The 15,751-nt window shown below is 44.0% G+C and overlaps 1 protein-coding gene and 1 long non-coding RNA gene across 21 annotated transcripts in view; one reads left to right on the top strand and one right to left on the bottom strand.

The window, feature by feature from the left end:
- LOC139183620 (uncharacterized) overlaps nucleotides 1-601 on the bottom strand; it is a 29,962-nt gene extending 29,361 nt beyond the window's left edge. For all 5 annotated transcript variants that reach the window (XR_011567168.1, XR_011567169.1, XR_011567166.1 and 2 more), the window contains exon 1: nucleotides 8-601. This is a non-coding gene — a long non-coding RNA (uncharacterized lncRNA). The remainder of the gene's footprint in view (nucleotides 1-7) is intronic.
- The window catches only part of RBM47 (RNA binding motif protein 47), a 176,455-nt gene extending 162,683 nt beyond the window's left edge, over nucleotides 1-13,772 (top strand). For 15 of the 16 annotated variants that reach the window (XM_070791337.1, XM_019962623.2, XM_070791334.1 and 12 more), the window contains 4 exons: nucleotides 654-1,813; nucleotides 2,664-2,870; nucleotides 5,860-6,059; nucleotides 10,985-13,772. In XM_070791337.1, the coding sequence (XP_070647438.1) occupies nucleotides 685-1,813; nucleotides 2,664-2,870; nucleotides 5,860-6,059; nucleotides 10,985-11,224 (1,776 nt within the window). In that variant the 5' untranslated portion in view covers nucleotides 654-684 and the 3' untranslated portion in view covers nucleotides 11,225-13,772. The remainder of the gene's footprint in view (nucleotides 1-653; nucleotides 1,814-2,663; nucleotides 2,871-5,859; nucleotides 6,060-10,984) is intronic. The other variant, XM_070791341.1, reaches the window with a different exon arrangement.
- The last annotated feature ends 1,979 nt before the right edge of the window (nucleotides 13,773-15,751 follow it).

The raw sequence follows: 15,751 nt of genomic DNA, 5'->3' as shown, positions 1-15,751 counted from the left end.
GACTTACCAGCTCTTCGCACAGTTCTTTGCGCAAGTCCTTCGTTATTGTGGATATTCCATTTCTTCCCTGTAAAAAGCTTCAGCACACAGTTCTGTATCTTCTACAACACCTCCTCAGTTTTTTCCTTAACAATATAAATACACTGCCCTCTTTCCATTCCTAAATGAAAAAGCCTCTTTAAAAAGAAAGCAAAGAAAGCAGACTTTGTCTGCCAAAGAAATAAAGGGGGTAAAATACTATAACTAAAAGGAAATCAATCTGAGTTGACAGTGCAGGAATTAAGCAAAAGATGTTGCCAACTGCCTCAGGAACGTGAGATTTGCACCCACAGTGACAGCAGGTTCTCTATGCTTCAAAGCTGTTGGGGGTACTGATTAGGCGGAAGTACCTGCTCCTTCTGATTTTTTTTTTCCTGAGTCACTTCTGGTTTTTCCTGCAAAACAACTTGCCTAATTTAGACTATTTTAGAGCTGCCGCTCATCCAGAGAAGTCCCCATCTTATTTCTCATTTAACCACCCAATAATTAAGCGTGAGTCTTGGATGGCTTTAAGAAAAAAAAAGAGGAGAAAAAGAAGGAAAAAAATTGTAGTTAAGTTGTGGCTCAACTTGGTGTAGATTCTAGGCTCATCCTCTCTCTCCTGCCTTCCCCAGGTCTCCACCGGCCGTGGATGCCTTTGACATTATGACCGCAGAGGATTCCACCGCAGCCATGAGCAGCGACTCCGCCACAGGGTCCTCTGCCAAGGTGCCCGAGGGCGTGGCGGGCGCGCCCAATGAGGCGGCGCTGCTGGCGCTGATGGAGCGCACGGGCTACAGCATGGTGCAGGAGAATGGGCAGCGCAAGTACGGTGGCCCGCCGCCCGGCTGGGAGGGCCCACACCCGCAGCGCGGCTGCGAGGTCTTCGTGGGCAAGATCCCCCGCGATGTGTACGAGGACGAGCTGGTGCCAGTGTTCGAGACGGTGGGCCGCATCTACGAGCTGCGCCTCATGATGGACTTCGATGGCAAGAACCGCGGCTACGCCTTCGTCATGTACTGCCACAAGAACGAGGCCAAGCGCGCCGTGCGCGAGCTCAACAACTATGAGATCCGCCCCGGACGCCTGCTGGGCGTGTGCTGCAGCGTCGACAACTGCCGCCTCTTCATCGGGGGCATCCCCAAGATGAAGAAGCGCGAGGAGATCCTGGAGGAGATCGCCAAGGTCACAGAGGGCGTGCTCGACGTGATCGTCTACGCCAGCGCGGCCGACAAGATGAAGAATCGCGGCTTCGCCTTCGTGGAGTACGAGAGCCACCGCGCCGCCGCCATGGCGCGCCGCAAGCTCATGCCCGGCCGCATCCAGCTGTGGGGCCACCAGATCGCTGTGGACTGGGCCGAGCCCGAGATCGACGTGGACGAGGATGTGATGGAGACCGTGAAGATCCTCTACGTGCGGAACCTCATGATCGAGACCACCGAGGACACCATCAAGAAGAGCTTCGGCCAGTTCAACCCGGGCTGCGTGGAGCGCGTCAAGAAGATCCGCGACTACGCCTTCGTGCACTTCTCCAGCCGCGAGGACGCCGTGCACGCCATGAACAACCTCAACGGCACCGAGCTGGAGGGCTCGTGCCTCGAGGTGACGCTGGCCAAGCCCGTGGACAAGGAGCAGTACTCCCGCTACCAGAAGGCAGCCAAGGGTGGCGGCGCAGCCGAGGCAGCAGTGGTGCAGCAGCCCAGCTACGTGTATTCCTGTGACCCCTACACGCTAGCCTACTATGGCTACCCCTACAACGCGCTCATCGGGCCCAACAGGGACTACTTCGTGAAAGGTTAGTGGGGGTTCCTCGCCTGCGTGGGTGGGAGTCGGGGAGACGCATCTGCCAGATGGATGCCATTTGGGAGGTGGTGGCTGTCATTTACTGAGCTGGTGGACGGCGACCCTTCCTACTCACCCTCGTTGGGGCAGTCAGTCACTTCTACAGCATCGAGAAAATGTAGATGGTTCATATATACAGCGTGAGGTAACATTACCCATCATGTGAAGCATGCAAGCTCTTCTTGCGTTTTCTTGCGTTTTCCCAGGGCCTTTATCCAACGTGGGGCTAGACGGCAAGGTTCTTAGGTTAAAGCCTGCTTGTGAAATTAAACCTTTAGAATGTTGGGGAGTAGGGGGCACAGTATTGTTGGGTTTGTTTGTGTTGTTTTGTTGTTCTTAGTCACTGACTAGCCTGTACTGAAAGCAGGCATTACACTGGAAAACAAAATACTTGGGTTCTGGGTCCTGCCATCTGATTAACTGGCTCTGTGACTTTAGTCAGCCCCTTTAAGCTCCCGAAGCCTGTTTTCTCACGCCTAAAATGAGGAAGATGAACTAGCAGTTCCCCTTCTACATCTAGTTTTGTGACCGTCTTAGAAAATTTTTATTTATTGGAGTGGCAGTTACAATCCTAGGAACTCACCCTTCAAGTTCATCTTGTGTACTAAGCAGACATCTTAGGATGCATCTAGGCTGGAGCCAGAAAGTCTGAAGCATCTTCCGAGCTCACTAAAGAGCAGAGGTGTAGCCACCTGCAGCTTAGAGCCAGGACAGATACCGAAGTGCCAAGAACCTTGGGTTAAGATCCACCTCTTGTACAGTTGCTGTTGGTAGCTCATCATTTTTTGTGTTGTTATTATAAGCAGGCAGCATAAGAGGCCGGGGTCGAGGTGCAGCTGGCAACAGAGCCCCGGGCCCCAGGGGTTCCTACCTTGGGGGATATTCTGCTGGCCGTGGTATATATAGCCGATATCATGAAGGAAAAGGAAAACAGCAAGAAAAAGGATATGAACTTGTACCGAATTTGGAAATCTCTGCCGTCAATCCAGTTGCCATTAAGCCTGGTACAGGTCAGTATAAACCAGAGTGAGAATGCATTTATTCAGCCTGAACCCCAACTCTCTCTCTTTGAAGTGACTTCCTCGGCACTTTCATCTGTACATGGGTTCCTCTTCTCAAAGGCAGGCGGAGATTAGGCAAGGATTGTGGCCTCCTGGGCCTTCTTATCTAGAACTTGGGGGATGGTCTAATTTTGACCATGTTCAAGTCAAACTTTCTTATAGTGGGTTTCCCAAATGGCTGTCACCAGTTGTTAGACTTTTTCTCAATTAGGTAGGTTCTCAATTAGGGAGGTTGGGGCGAGGGGTGCGGGGGTAGAAAAATGTGAGGCTCTTCTATATCTTCTACCAGCTAACAGCTTTCTGTTCCTTACTCAAGCCTATTTTGACCCCAGTCATCAGAAGCCAGAAGGTGCAACTCTTTGCCAGTTGTGAGAGTTGTTGGGAAATTCCCCTTCAGGAGCAAATAACGCTGCTGTGCCTTGTCGTGGTCTTAACCAACCAGAACACCTGGGAGTAAGGCAGCAGAGAAACTTTCTGCAGCTAATTCCCAGCTCTCATTTCCGCCTCTTGCTGGATCAGTAGCTTGAGGGTAGGGGCACTCAAGTAGTTGAAGCCAAGGACCTTGAACTTTGCTTCCACCCTCCAGGCCCCACAAACCAGTTTTCCAACATTGTTAATGCTCGTCAGTCATCTGAGACAGGTCTTCTTTCTAATCCTAAGCTGCAGGGAGCTTTATTGAACTGCACAGTGTGAGCACGGCACAAACTCCTTATGTGCGCACACCACACAAGCACCCAAACACATGGGAAATTCCATCATGATACTCCTCCAGACCTTCTCCCAGTCTCATGGAGGGTAGGTTGAAGAGCTCTTTGAGAGCATCCGCACTTCGAAGCTCAGCTCCTCTGACTTCGTGTTGGCTGAGGACTGTACTCCTTACCCTGGCTAAAACGGTTTCAAGGGAGCTGTGTATAGGGAGTGTAGGTTGGCATTGGCCACATAGGGGCTTACAAGGCCTTTTCTCAGTAGAGCTTCCTTTTGAAGTAATCCAGTGATTTTTTTTTTTTTTTAATGCCTGTGAAAAAAATTCTGCCACTTCTGCAGTTAAATGACTCCTTAGACTGGATTTCCTTGGAAATGTCATTGATGCGTCAAGCAATATAAAACTGATCCTGTTTCTCTCTAATTCCATAAAGCAGAGCCTGGATACAGGAGTTGGCACTTCTACTTGTTGGGAAAGGTATTCCCATTGGCAGTAGTTTAAGATTTAACTACAGAAAAGAAAAGTCGCTCAGTCATGTCCAACTCTTTGAAAACCCATGGACTGTCCATGGAATTCTCCAGGCCAGAATACTGAAGTGAGTAACCTTTCCCTTCTCCAGGGACTCTTCCCAACCCAGGTTTCCTGCATTGCAGGCAAATTCTTTACCAGCTGAGCCACCAGGGAAGCCCAGAGAAAAGAACTCAAAGATCTTTAAGCATGTAATTGTGTTCTGAGGCGTAGGGTAGAAATTCCTGTGGCTGGTAGCCAGAACAATCCAGAGTTGCTTAGTACAACTCAGATGTAGCTCAAACTTATAGCCCTTTCTAGACCCTGTCCCCTTGACCTCTATTTCTGATTCATTCAGAAAATTAGAACTCTGTATTTTAGGAGGAACACCAGGCAATAGTGAAGTATCTAGGCACAAGATCATATAGATAGAAAGGCAGGTAAAAGATCTGGTTTAGATTTTAGATATATTTTATTGAATGACTGTATCATTGTTTAGCCTACAGTCATTTCTCTTTGGGCTTCCCCAGTGGTTCATTGGTAAAGGATCTACCTGCAAAGCAGGAGACGTGGATTTGATCCCTGAGTCGGGAAGATTCCCTGAAGGAGGGCAACCCACTCCAGTATTCTTGCCCGGAGAATCTCATGGACAGAGAAGCTGGGTGGGTTACAGTCCATAGAGTCACAAAAAGTTAGACACAAATGAAGCGACTGAGCACACAGCATGCAAGCATTTCTCTTTAACTTATATCAAATCAGCTTTTATTCGAAGAAATTACCTACAGTTGGAAAATAAAAATAAGTGAAAGTATACTTTGTTGTATGCATTTCAATATTCTTACCATCCTCAAAACATGCAGCACACACACAAACTCCCCCAAATCAGGGCTATTTTTTTTTTTTTTTTTTGGTCTTTTTACCTCTCCTTATCATACATTGGAGAAGGGCATGGCAACCCACTCCAGTATTCTTGCCTGGAGAATCCCATGGACAGAGGAGCCTGGCGGGCTGTACAGTCCATAGGGTCGCAAAGAGCCAGACATGACTGAAGCAACTTAGCAGCAGCATACATTGACATTCGAAAACTGTGATCTGTCTGATCCTCTGGTTGAAATGAGTCCTTTGAACTTTATTCACAGAAACATGTCTTTGCATTGGCAGGTCGGGGAGGATATACACTGACCTCTGAGTTCTCAGAATGAAACTCTCAATAGCACCTGCTCTTTAAAACGTGGTGAAAGTGAAAAAGGGCAGTGGGGCAGGTACTGAGTAAGATAGGTAATAAGGAACTGGCAGGCTCTTCTCACACTCTTGGGCCTCAACCCTCTGCTCTCACTTCTTATTCTGATCCTGTTTTCTCAAAATTGCAAGGCCCTTTCTTGCTTTGTAGGACCTCAAGAATACGAGTCTAAACGCTATTCTGTTCTAAATTCTGTTAGCAGCAGTAGAAAATGTGGGCAAAACTTAACTGTAGGCTTGCGTACCCTGAGGATCCGTGGGGAGATCCCACCCATTGCCCACATGGTTCCTTTTGAAAGTCCAGCGGGATATAGGGTACCTCCACCTCCCCTCTCTTCCTCTTGGGTAGCACCTGTAGTGAGAGAGCATTCGTTTGCAGGCAGAGCCCCTGGCTGCTAAACTTGTTTTTAAAAGTATTGAGGAAGTGATGGCGCTTCCCTCAGTGCCTGGAAGTGACTGACCTGTGTTTCCCTTTTCCTTCTTTTGCAGTGGCCATCCCTGCCATCGGCGCCCAATATTCCATGTTTCAGGCAGCTCCGGCCCCTAAAATGATTGAAGATGGTAAAATCCACACAATGGAGCACATGATCAGCCCCATCGCTGTGCAGCCCGACCCAGCCAGTGCTGCTGCGGCCGCCGCAGCCGCCGCTGCCGTCATCCCTGCCGTGTCCACGCCACCGCCTTTCCAGGTAGGCTTCTTGCTGCGGTGTTTGTGTGAGGTCTCATGTATCACAGATTCACTTAATACTCTGCAGGAGCACTGACACTGTGCCTGGCTTTCTGCTAGAACTATGGGTCTGAGTGACAGAAATATTTTTGTAAGATAAATCATGACAGGACAGGAAAATGTTAGATAAGAATTGTACTATCCTCAAGTTGCCAGTGTATTAAAGATAGGAAGCAATATGCAAAAATGACATATGGAATTTCTCACAGTGTTGTTATACATCCTATTTTTTTTTTAATGACATAGGATAATTTTTAACTCATGTACTTATTGTTACAGAGGTGACACACGGAGTCCCAGGGTTCATGCCAGATTGTAGTTTTGCATTCCAGATTATAGTTCAGTAAAGGTTTTTTAAAGTTCTGCCCCTCTTCTTCCCCTCCATCCCTCTCTATGAGTATATCCATAGGTATATACATATGCATATATATATGTGAGTGCCTGTAGAGAGACAGAAATGTCTGTAAAGATTTACGAAACTTTACAAAACTCTCCCAACCATATCCAGCTATTCCCATTTCTCCTCCCAATCCAGTTTTACCATTCCATCCTCCTTCCCCACCTTTACTCATAGTGTTCTCATCTATCTGGTTTTTTTCTCTAGAACCTTTTCCATCTACCTCACCTTGGAAACCATCTGTCCTGTATATCTCCATATTGGCTGCTTGACTACCAGTCAAGTTCTATGTTCTGTCTCCCCAATTAAAGTATTTCCAGACCAAGAGCCACATCTTATATATATTTCTTTGTTTCTGCAATATGTAGCACACAGGGAATATCTATACCATATATCATTTTCCTAGACAGAAAAATAATCTTGTTGAAGCTATCCTTTGTGAAGCAGTGAATATCAAACACCTCATCAATCCATAAGCATAAAAACTCAGGCCAGGGATGTCTTGTATCTAACTGGATAAGAATTATCGAGGAGACATGTTTATAAAACAGAGATTCTTAGATTTAAACCCCAGAAGACTCCAGTTCAGCAGAACTGGGCTGGGGTTCTAGAATCCATATTTTGTCCCACCTCCTCAGTAATGCTGAAACAGCTAGGCCTGTGAACCCCAGCAGTAGTCTTGGGTTGGAAATGACTCACAAGGTAGTTATTACTGTGTCCTGACTATAAATACATACAGTAACCTACAAGCATTACCTAGTGGAATTCTGCTAATTCTAATTCCTCTTTACTAGGAAACTTGTGAACTTTGGTCTTCGCTGAGTGGTCACAGCTGTGGCTGGGCCCAAATTTCAGGCTTCATGATTACATTCTGGATTGCAGGCTGTTTCTGTCTTATATCAGTCTGTACGGATGCTGGCGTCGGGGTCTTGTGGCTTGGGATTTGTTCAGTGTGCTGTCATCATCAGTAGAGTCCTATGGCAGTTGTTCCCTCCTCCAGTATATTCTGCAGAATGCCTGGAGCCACTTCCTCTGTAATGTGGGAATGGCTTCTTTGAGTATGTGGCCCCGCTGCTGTCCCTCAAAGCTGAGTACTGTCTGTCCTGCCTTGAGTTCTTTGACCTGGGTTCTCTGGTACGTTCCGTCCTCCACCTCCTCTGTGTTCTCTGCCAAACTGCAGCAGAGGAAGGAGCATTTTAAGCTCCACGGATTGGTAAAAAGAACACTGTTCAGAGTGAAACCACACATCAGTTCCCAGTGACCTTCCTGGGGAACACCTTCGATCTTCCTCCTCTGTTTTGCAGGAGCTCAGAGATGTTCCTTTGTAGCCATTTAAATCCAAAATTTCATATAGCCTTTGCAGGCAATTAGAAAAAGAAGCTTGCATGTGTAGACAGTCCTTTTTTCACGTTTATTTCTCAAAATGTCTCAATCTTCACAGCAAGTCAGTGGTATAGGTAGAGCAAGAACCATCCCTTTTTTGAGAGGAGGGGAAATTGAGGCCTTTTTCTCTCCTCCTCCCCAGCTCCCCACACTCAACTCAACCTCATCACACTGCCCTGAGCTCAGGTGTTGGGCTGCACTGTTGTACATGGAGTGGTTTCTCTCTGATGTCACCTTCCTGGTGATCCTTTCCTTTGTGCATTTGTCACTAAAGAGATGTCCACAGATTTGGAGAAGATAGCTTGTGTCCTGCTATGAACCACAGTCTTCCCAGTTCCAGAGTTTCTCTCCTTGGTTGTAAAGTGTTACTAACGTTCATTGTGGCTGCATTGTAGCAGGCAGGATAATGCAAGGCTAAATGCACAGGTGCCAGACTCCCACATCCCATTGTTTAAAAGCTGTGGCACCTTGTGCAAGTCATTTAAAACATCTAAGCTTCTCCGTATAATCAATCCACCAGCTTCATTGGTGGTTGTGATGATGTTTCAATAGTGTCACTTAATAAGGCACTTAGAATAGTGCCTGCTGCTGCTGCTGCTAAGTCGCTTCCGTTGTGTCCAACTCTGTGCGACCCCAGAGACGGCAGCCCACCAGGCTCCCGTGTCCCTGGGATTCTCCAGGCAAGAACACTGGAGTGGGTTGCCATTTCCTTCTCAAATGCGTGAAAGTGAAAAGTGAAAGTGAAGTTGCTCAGTCGTGTCCGACTCCTAGCGACCCCATGGACTGCAGCCTACCAGGCCCCTCTGTCCATGGGATTTCCCAGGCAAGAGTACTGGAGTGGGGTGCCATTGCCTTCTCCATAATAGTGCCTAGCAGACTGTAATCTCTGTTATTGTTATCATTTGGATATTATTTGGATTACAGTTGAAAAAAATGACTCTTCAATTCTGAAGTTCTTTGAACATAATTTTGTGACTCTAATTTGGAGATTTTTGTAAAGGAATGATAAGTAATTCCTTTATAAAACCCAGGAAGAAATAATTTCTTTAAATCTACTTCTCCCTTTTGCATATCCTGAACTATTTGTACCATAGGGCATTCTATGAAACATAAGGTACACAAGATGTTTTGTTAAATAAATGTATGTTTTGTTTTACCAAAAATCTCCTTTTCCCTTAAGCAGTCCACAGAATGAACTCCGTAGCAAACATTTTGGAAAATACTGAACCACAGTCTTCCTTGTCTACTTGTTCTGAAAATGTAGTATATTTCACTCTCAAGTGGAGGGAAGGAACCATCTGGACTTTCAGAGCCAGCGTGGCATCTACAGTAAGGCAGCTTCAGATAGCGCCTCTTTCCCCACTTCCTCCTCATGTGGAAATCCCACCTTATCCAAGTGAAAGTGAAAGTGTTAGCTGCTCAGTCCTGTCCAACTCTTTGTGACCCCACAGACTATAGCCCACAAGGCTCCTCTATCCACAGAATTCTCCAGGCAAGAACTCTGGGTTGGGTAGCCATTCTGTTCTCCAAGGGATCTGACTGACCCAGGGATTGAACCCAGGTCTCTGGCATTGCAGGCAGATTCTTTACCATCTGGGCCACCAGGGAAGCCCCACTTATCCTTCAAAACCCAGCTCAAAATTTTCCACTTCAGAGACACTTCCTCTTGCTCCTCAAGTTAGTTGGCTTCTTCTCTAAGCTTCCACAGCAACTGTATATTTAGTGGTATCATATCTTAGGTTGGCGATGGCTGAAGCAAATGCATTTGTTGAAGATCCTGTATGATCACAGTCTTTTTAGGTCACAGCTTAAGATGCTGGCCCTTGGGAGAGCTGTGTACTTTGTTCCATAAAGTCATATACTGTGCTTCTCTCCATTCTTGATACACCATGTTCCTTCAGTTAGGTATGAGTTGAGGCAGCTGGCATGTATTTTAGGGAAAATACTTATTCATAATTACAGTGAGATCAACTGAGTAAAGGGTAGACCTCAACTCCCATCTCTAGCTCGCTCTGGTACATAGGCTGATTGAGTAGAATGGTGGGCAGAAGATTCCAGAGTATTTGAACTTTCCCTAAACACTCCAGTTCTGTCATGGTCACCAGTTGAATTTGAATGTACCTTGAGGATGCAACTCCACTTCAATGGCTCCTATCTCAGTCCCTTATGATTATTGCTTGTCTATCCATCTGCCCTGAGAATGGAAACTTTTGTTTCTCTGTCATTCCCTCACCCCTGGGAGTTGAATGAATGAATGGGGTTGTTGAATGAATGGATAGGTTGTTGTTGTTCTGTCGCTCAATAATGTCCAACTCTTTGTAACCCCATGGGCTGCAGCACACCAGGCTTCCCTATCCTTTACCATCTCCCTGAATTTGCTAAAACTCATATCCATTGAGTCAATGATGCCATCCAACTATCTCATCCTCTGTTGCCCCGTCTCCTCCTGCCCTCAATCTTTCCCAGCATCAGGGTCTTTTCCAGTGAGTTGGCTCTTCACATCAGGGAGGCCATAAGTGTTGGAGCTTCCACTTCAGCATCAGTCCTTCCAGTGACTATTCAAGGCTGATTTCCTTTAGGATTGGCTGGTTTGATCTTGTTATCCAAGGAACTCTAAAGAGTTTTCTCCAGCACCACAGTTTGAAAGCATCAATTCTTCGATGCTCAGCCTTCTTTATAGTCTAGCACTCACATCCATACATGACTACTGGAAAAACCAAAGCTGTGACTATACAGACCTTTGTTGGCCAAGTGATGTCTCTACTTTTTAATATGCTGTCTAGGTTTGCCATAGCTTTTCTTCCAAGGAACAAGCGTCTTTTAACTTCTTGGCTGTAGTCACCATCTGCAGTGATTTTGGAGCCCAAGAAAATAAAGTCTCTCACTGTTTGCATTGTTTCTCCACCTATTTGCCATGAAGTGATAGGACCAGATGCCATGATCTTAGTTTTCTGAATGTTGAGTTTTAAGCCAGTTTTTTCACTCCTGTTTTACCTTCATCAAGAGACTCTTCAGTTCCTCTTTGCTTTCTGCCATTAAGGTGGTGTCTCCGCCTATCTGGTTAGATACCTACAGGTGATCAATAAGGATGCTCTCTCTCCCCTCAGGGTCGCCCAATAACTCCAGTGTACACGGTGGCTCCAAATGTTCAGAGAATTCCCACTGCCGGGATCTACGGAACCAGTTATGTGCCATTTGCTGCTCCAGCCACAGCCACGATCGCCACACTACAGAAGAATGCAGCGGCCGCCGCTGCCATGTACGGCGGATACGCAGGCTACATACCTCAGGCCTTCCCCGCCGCTGCTATCCAGGTGCCCATCCACGACGTGTACCAGACCTACTGAGACCCGCCGCCGCCACTGAAGGAACACTTTACTATTTATGAAGAAAGACCGTGTTCGGTTAGCACACACGAAACCTGAACGCAAAGAATGTTATCAAATACCATACTGGAATATTTTATATTACATGAAGTTTTCACTAGTTTTTTAAGACTGTTTTCAATTTAGCAGACCTGTGTTCATACATTTCTAAGAGACTTGCAATGGTTTGTGCCTTAAACACCATCTCTTAAAAATTTGTATGTGGTAGTACATTTGTATAGAGGTTTTTGTTTTTGTATTTTTAAGGATATATTTTCAGTTATGAAGGTTATTTTCTTAACTTCTGCACTCCAGAGATTTCTATTTTGTAGTACCTTCAATAATATATCAAGTATATATTAAAAAAGCACACTTGAGCAGCTAGGGAACTATTTTGAAAAATATATTCAATATTTAAAGATACAAACAATAGTGCTTTAAAAATACTACAGAAAACATTATTTTAAAAGTTATACTGGAAAGTGCAATTATAAAATGAGTGAAACCTCTATTCTGCTGGAATTAAGGGTTGACGGGTGTTAACCACGTGTTATTCATGATGGTTCTGTTCTTTAAACGCTCGACCTCTCCTTAAGGCCAATGTTGAAAAGACTTGTCACACTTCTGAGTCCAAACACTGGAAGGCGCTGTCACCTGCTGCCCTCGTCCTGGGCCCCTACTCATTGTCCACGAGCCTTTGCTCTTAGATGTGTCCCCTCCGCCGCCCACCACTACCCTGCACTCACCCTCCCCCGCCCCCAACCTTCCCCAGACCCACCTTCATATTTGGCAAGTCAAGGACAAATTAATTACTCTGACAGAGAACATTGATGGCTTTTATACTTCTTTTTGTTAGGGTTTTTTGTTTTGTATGGGTTTTTGTTTAGGGAGGGTTGTGGTTTGGTTGGGGAGCTATTTTCAATAGCAGAGTATGTGTAAGCACAAGATTTTAATAGTTTGCATAAGGCATCTTTGCATAGCTATTTAATTGTCCAATATGAAACCTTCACTCCTTTCTTAATGCTTTTATTATATTTGTTTTGAAGTCTAAGTTTGTAGAGACAGAGAATGTTATTATAGACAAGACCCCAAAGGCTCTTGTTAGCAGACGGTTATGCTTCTAGTTGCCTTATCATGTTTCATGCACAACGTCTGTGGTTGTCAGGGGTGTTGGAAATATGTTTATTGAACAGGGCCTCCCTCCGTTGTTGCTGTGCATGTGGCAAGTGAACTGAATTGGGGCGTGCACAGCCAGGAGGAGGAGGAGAGACCTGTAGGAGTAAAAGATAGTTTGTAAATATCTCCTAATGCTCATTTTTAGTTGTTTTATGTTGCAGAAATTCATGGTATATAGTTGAATGCAAAACAAAACCATTTTATTTCAATGTTATTAAACAGTTTTGTTTTATTAGGAAGTAAATGTATTGTTGCAGTGTTTTGTGCCTGTTTAAAGGCTTTTGTTTAGCAGAGTGAATGTAAAATACAGTAAAATGTTAAGATTGTCATCTACGTTATGAAATACATCAACTTGGAATTTTTTTTTTAAGGTTCTAACAAGGAAGTGAGGTGTGCAATAGATGGCAAGGACATAGTTGTGTTTTTATGTCATATTAGAGATTCCATCAAATGTTTCCACTCACTGAATTTTGCTGATGGCTGAATTCTTATTGTGGATTGATAATAGGATCATGCCCTTAGCAGATGTTTTAGTTCTGTTTTACATTTTAAATTAAGAGATTCCCAGATGCTCTCTTTTCCCTCATCTTAGGGTGGGATGAATTTTTTATATATAAGCAATATTTATTTAACTATTCTATAAGATTATTGAGTGCCTGCAAAGGCCTTTAAACATTCCTAGCCTTCCTTTCCATCATTGTTAAATGACAGAAAGTAATTGTGCAATGTTTTCTGATGATGCACCCAGCGAGCTGCATCCAAACTCAAATCCGTCGTAATGAGTAATCCAACCAAATGCAGTTCGCGTTCAGCCCCCATCCCTTGACTTTGTATGAAAGAAGTGCTCTCTTACTCTCCTTCCAGTGAAGGGTTAATTAGCACAGAGGTTCACTGGATGAGACTGACCCAGGGATCTTACTGTATTTTACATGTGCCTGTAAGTTATTTGCAAAAATGGAAAAAAAAAAAAAAAGGAAAAAAATGGTGTCTTAACATGGCAACTACCAAACTACCTTAAAAATAAATGTTGGTGACATAGCCAGTTAAGTATCAGTGAGCCTCCCACCTACCTATGGTCTGCCTGTTCCTGTTGTTTCAAAACCATTTCACATATATACACTACTGAGGTAAGTTTGTAACTTGAAATGTGAACTTTTTTTTAGGGTTAAGAACAAAGTATAAAAATGTTTAAAAAAAAAAAAAGCTTTCGAGTTCTCTGTTTTCAAACATGCTGGCAGTTTAGTTGTTATCTTTAGTGCTTTGTATTTGAAAAGCTTTTAAGTTTATTTAGATCTTGCTTCATTTACAATACATTCTTAGGATGTATGCAGTAAATAAAACTTTCTTAAAGCAATTTCAGTACCTTATTTTAAATTGTGTTTTCTTTATACACTTTTTTTTTTCCCCTAACAAAATTAGAAAAAAAACCCTATAGCATAGAAGGAATTGACTGTTTCTGGCTGGAGAAAATCATATCTTTGATTTGGAATTATTAATGAAGTTGAGGTACATAGTAAAAATTGTGAATTATCAGTGTTTTCAGCCTTGGGTCCAGGTGGTAGAAAGTTGAGCGTTCAACTACTACTTAGCATCTGGATCAGAGTAGGATGTGGCAAAGCCTGTCACTGTTCTCAGTGCTGAAGTTTGTTTATGATCCCAAGGGTTTTACACTTAGATATATACATGGACTCAGTTGATGTGACATTGAGTTGTTCGATGGTCTCATGAAAGTACTGGTGTGACCTGTATGTTGGTCACCGCACTGGAAACCACAGTCTTCCGTTTCACCTTTTTTGACAGCGTGCAGCAAGATTAGCAAGACACTGCCTTTTTCTCTATACATCATCACTAACTTCAGGTGGGATCCATCAGCAAAGCCAATTAACAATTCAAGGGAAAGTGGTAGCTTGTCAGTGGAATTACCTCTAAAAACTGCCCCACGCAGCTTTGCCATTGATTAAGAATTTTACCTAGTTAGTCTTGAGTAGCCTGGGTTATGGGCCTTCCCAACCCACAGTTCTTGGAATTCTAACTTCCTGCTTCCTCTTAAAAGGATAAAGTCTTTCTTACAGACAGGAAAGGCCAGAGAACTTCCCAAAATGAGAGATCAACGAGATTTGCTGATACCATCTAGTTCTAGGAGATGAGCACAGATGCCCTTTAAGTTGCAGAATCAGAGTTTGATTGCTCTTGTCAGAAAATGAATTAAAAGAATTAATCTTAACGGAATATTTCTTCCACCTCTACTAAATGCCCTGCTTTGTTCTAGGTGCTGTGGTGAGTACAGCATGAACAAAACCAACAAAACTTTGTACACATAGAGCTTACCTTAAAGTGGGAGAACACAGACCCAATAAGCTCGTAAACAGTGTGTTGGGTGGGGATAAATGCTGTGATTGTGTGATTCATTAGGCTCTAAGGCTGTTTGGTTTCCATCACCTCGGGACCTCACAAGCACTTAGTGAAGTAGGCAGAACAGATATGTGACTGGCCAGGGTCCCACAGCTCGTAGGAACCACGGCAGAAATTCAGACTCCAAGTCTCAGCACACTGACCCTGAAAATAGATTTAGTAGTACCAACAGCCTGCTTCACAGCCTACAAAAAGAAAAGCTTTTCTCCAAAAGTAGTTTCTTTTCTGTTGACTTTTAATGTGTTTTCACATGCAGCCTCTTTCCTCAGGATAGGAACTGAAGGTAGAATGGCTGAAATGCCTACGTTCAGCTTGGAAGACATAGCACTAGGTGAGCTGCTAAAATTCTCTGGTAGATGGAAGGAATTCGACTTACGATGCTGTGTCAAGGATTATGGATGGGACTAAAAAACTACTGTAAAGTCAACTATACCCTTCTGATTCTAAACTAGACTAGATCCCCAATTTTTAAATTCCAAAAATATCTGTCAAGACAACATGCATAAGCACTTATTTAGGTGGAAGTAAAAACAACTAGAACACAAAAGTTCTAATTTTTCTTTCCTAATGAAGGATAACCTGTGAACAGTCCCAACGTTGTACTGGGTGCTGTGACATGGCATGCCCCATGCTGAGTGGATTTTGTCAACTATAATTGACCTTACTGGCTTACCAGACCCTGTTTTAAGGGCATTAGGGTACTTGACTATTTTAAAGAGATGTATATAGTATATTACATGTTATCTTTATTATAAAGTGTTCTGGGAAGAGTTGAGTTTAAAAAAAATAATAAAACATGAAATGTGACATTTCGGCATGGCTGTTTTGAAAAAAATCACATTTGACACAACGACCCTAAAGAAAAAAAAAAAAGCATCTTCAACTTTAAAAAATAAATTAGTGGTAGGATAACACAGATGT

This window comes from Bos indicus, chromosome 6 (genome assembly GCF_029378745.1).
Source record: "Bos indicus isolate NIAB-ARS_2022 breed Sahiwal x Tharparkar chromosome 6, NIAB-ARS_B.indTharparkar_mat_pri_1.0, whole genome shotgun sequence".
Taxonomy (NCBI): Eukaryota; Metazoa; Chordata; class Mammalia; order Artiodactyla; family Bovidae; genus Bos; species Bos indicus.
Note: the sequence above shows the minus strand (reverse complement) of the source record. Positions and strands in the feature narration are given on the sequence as shown.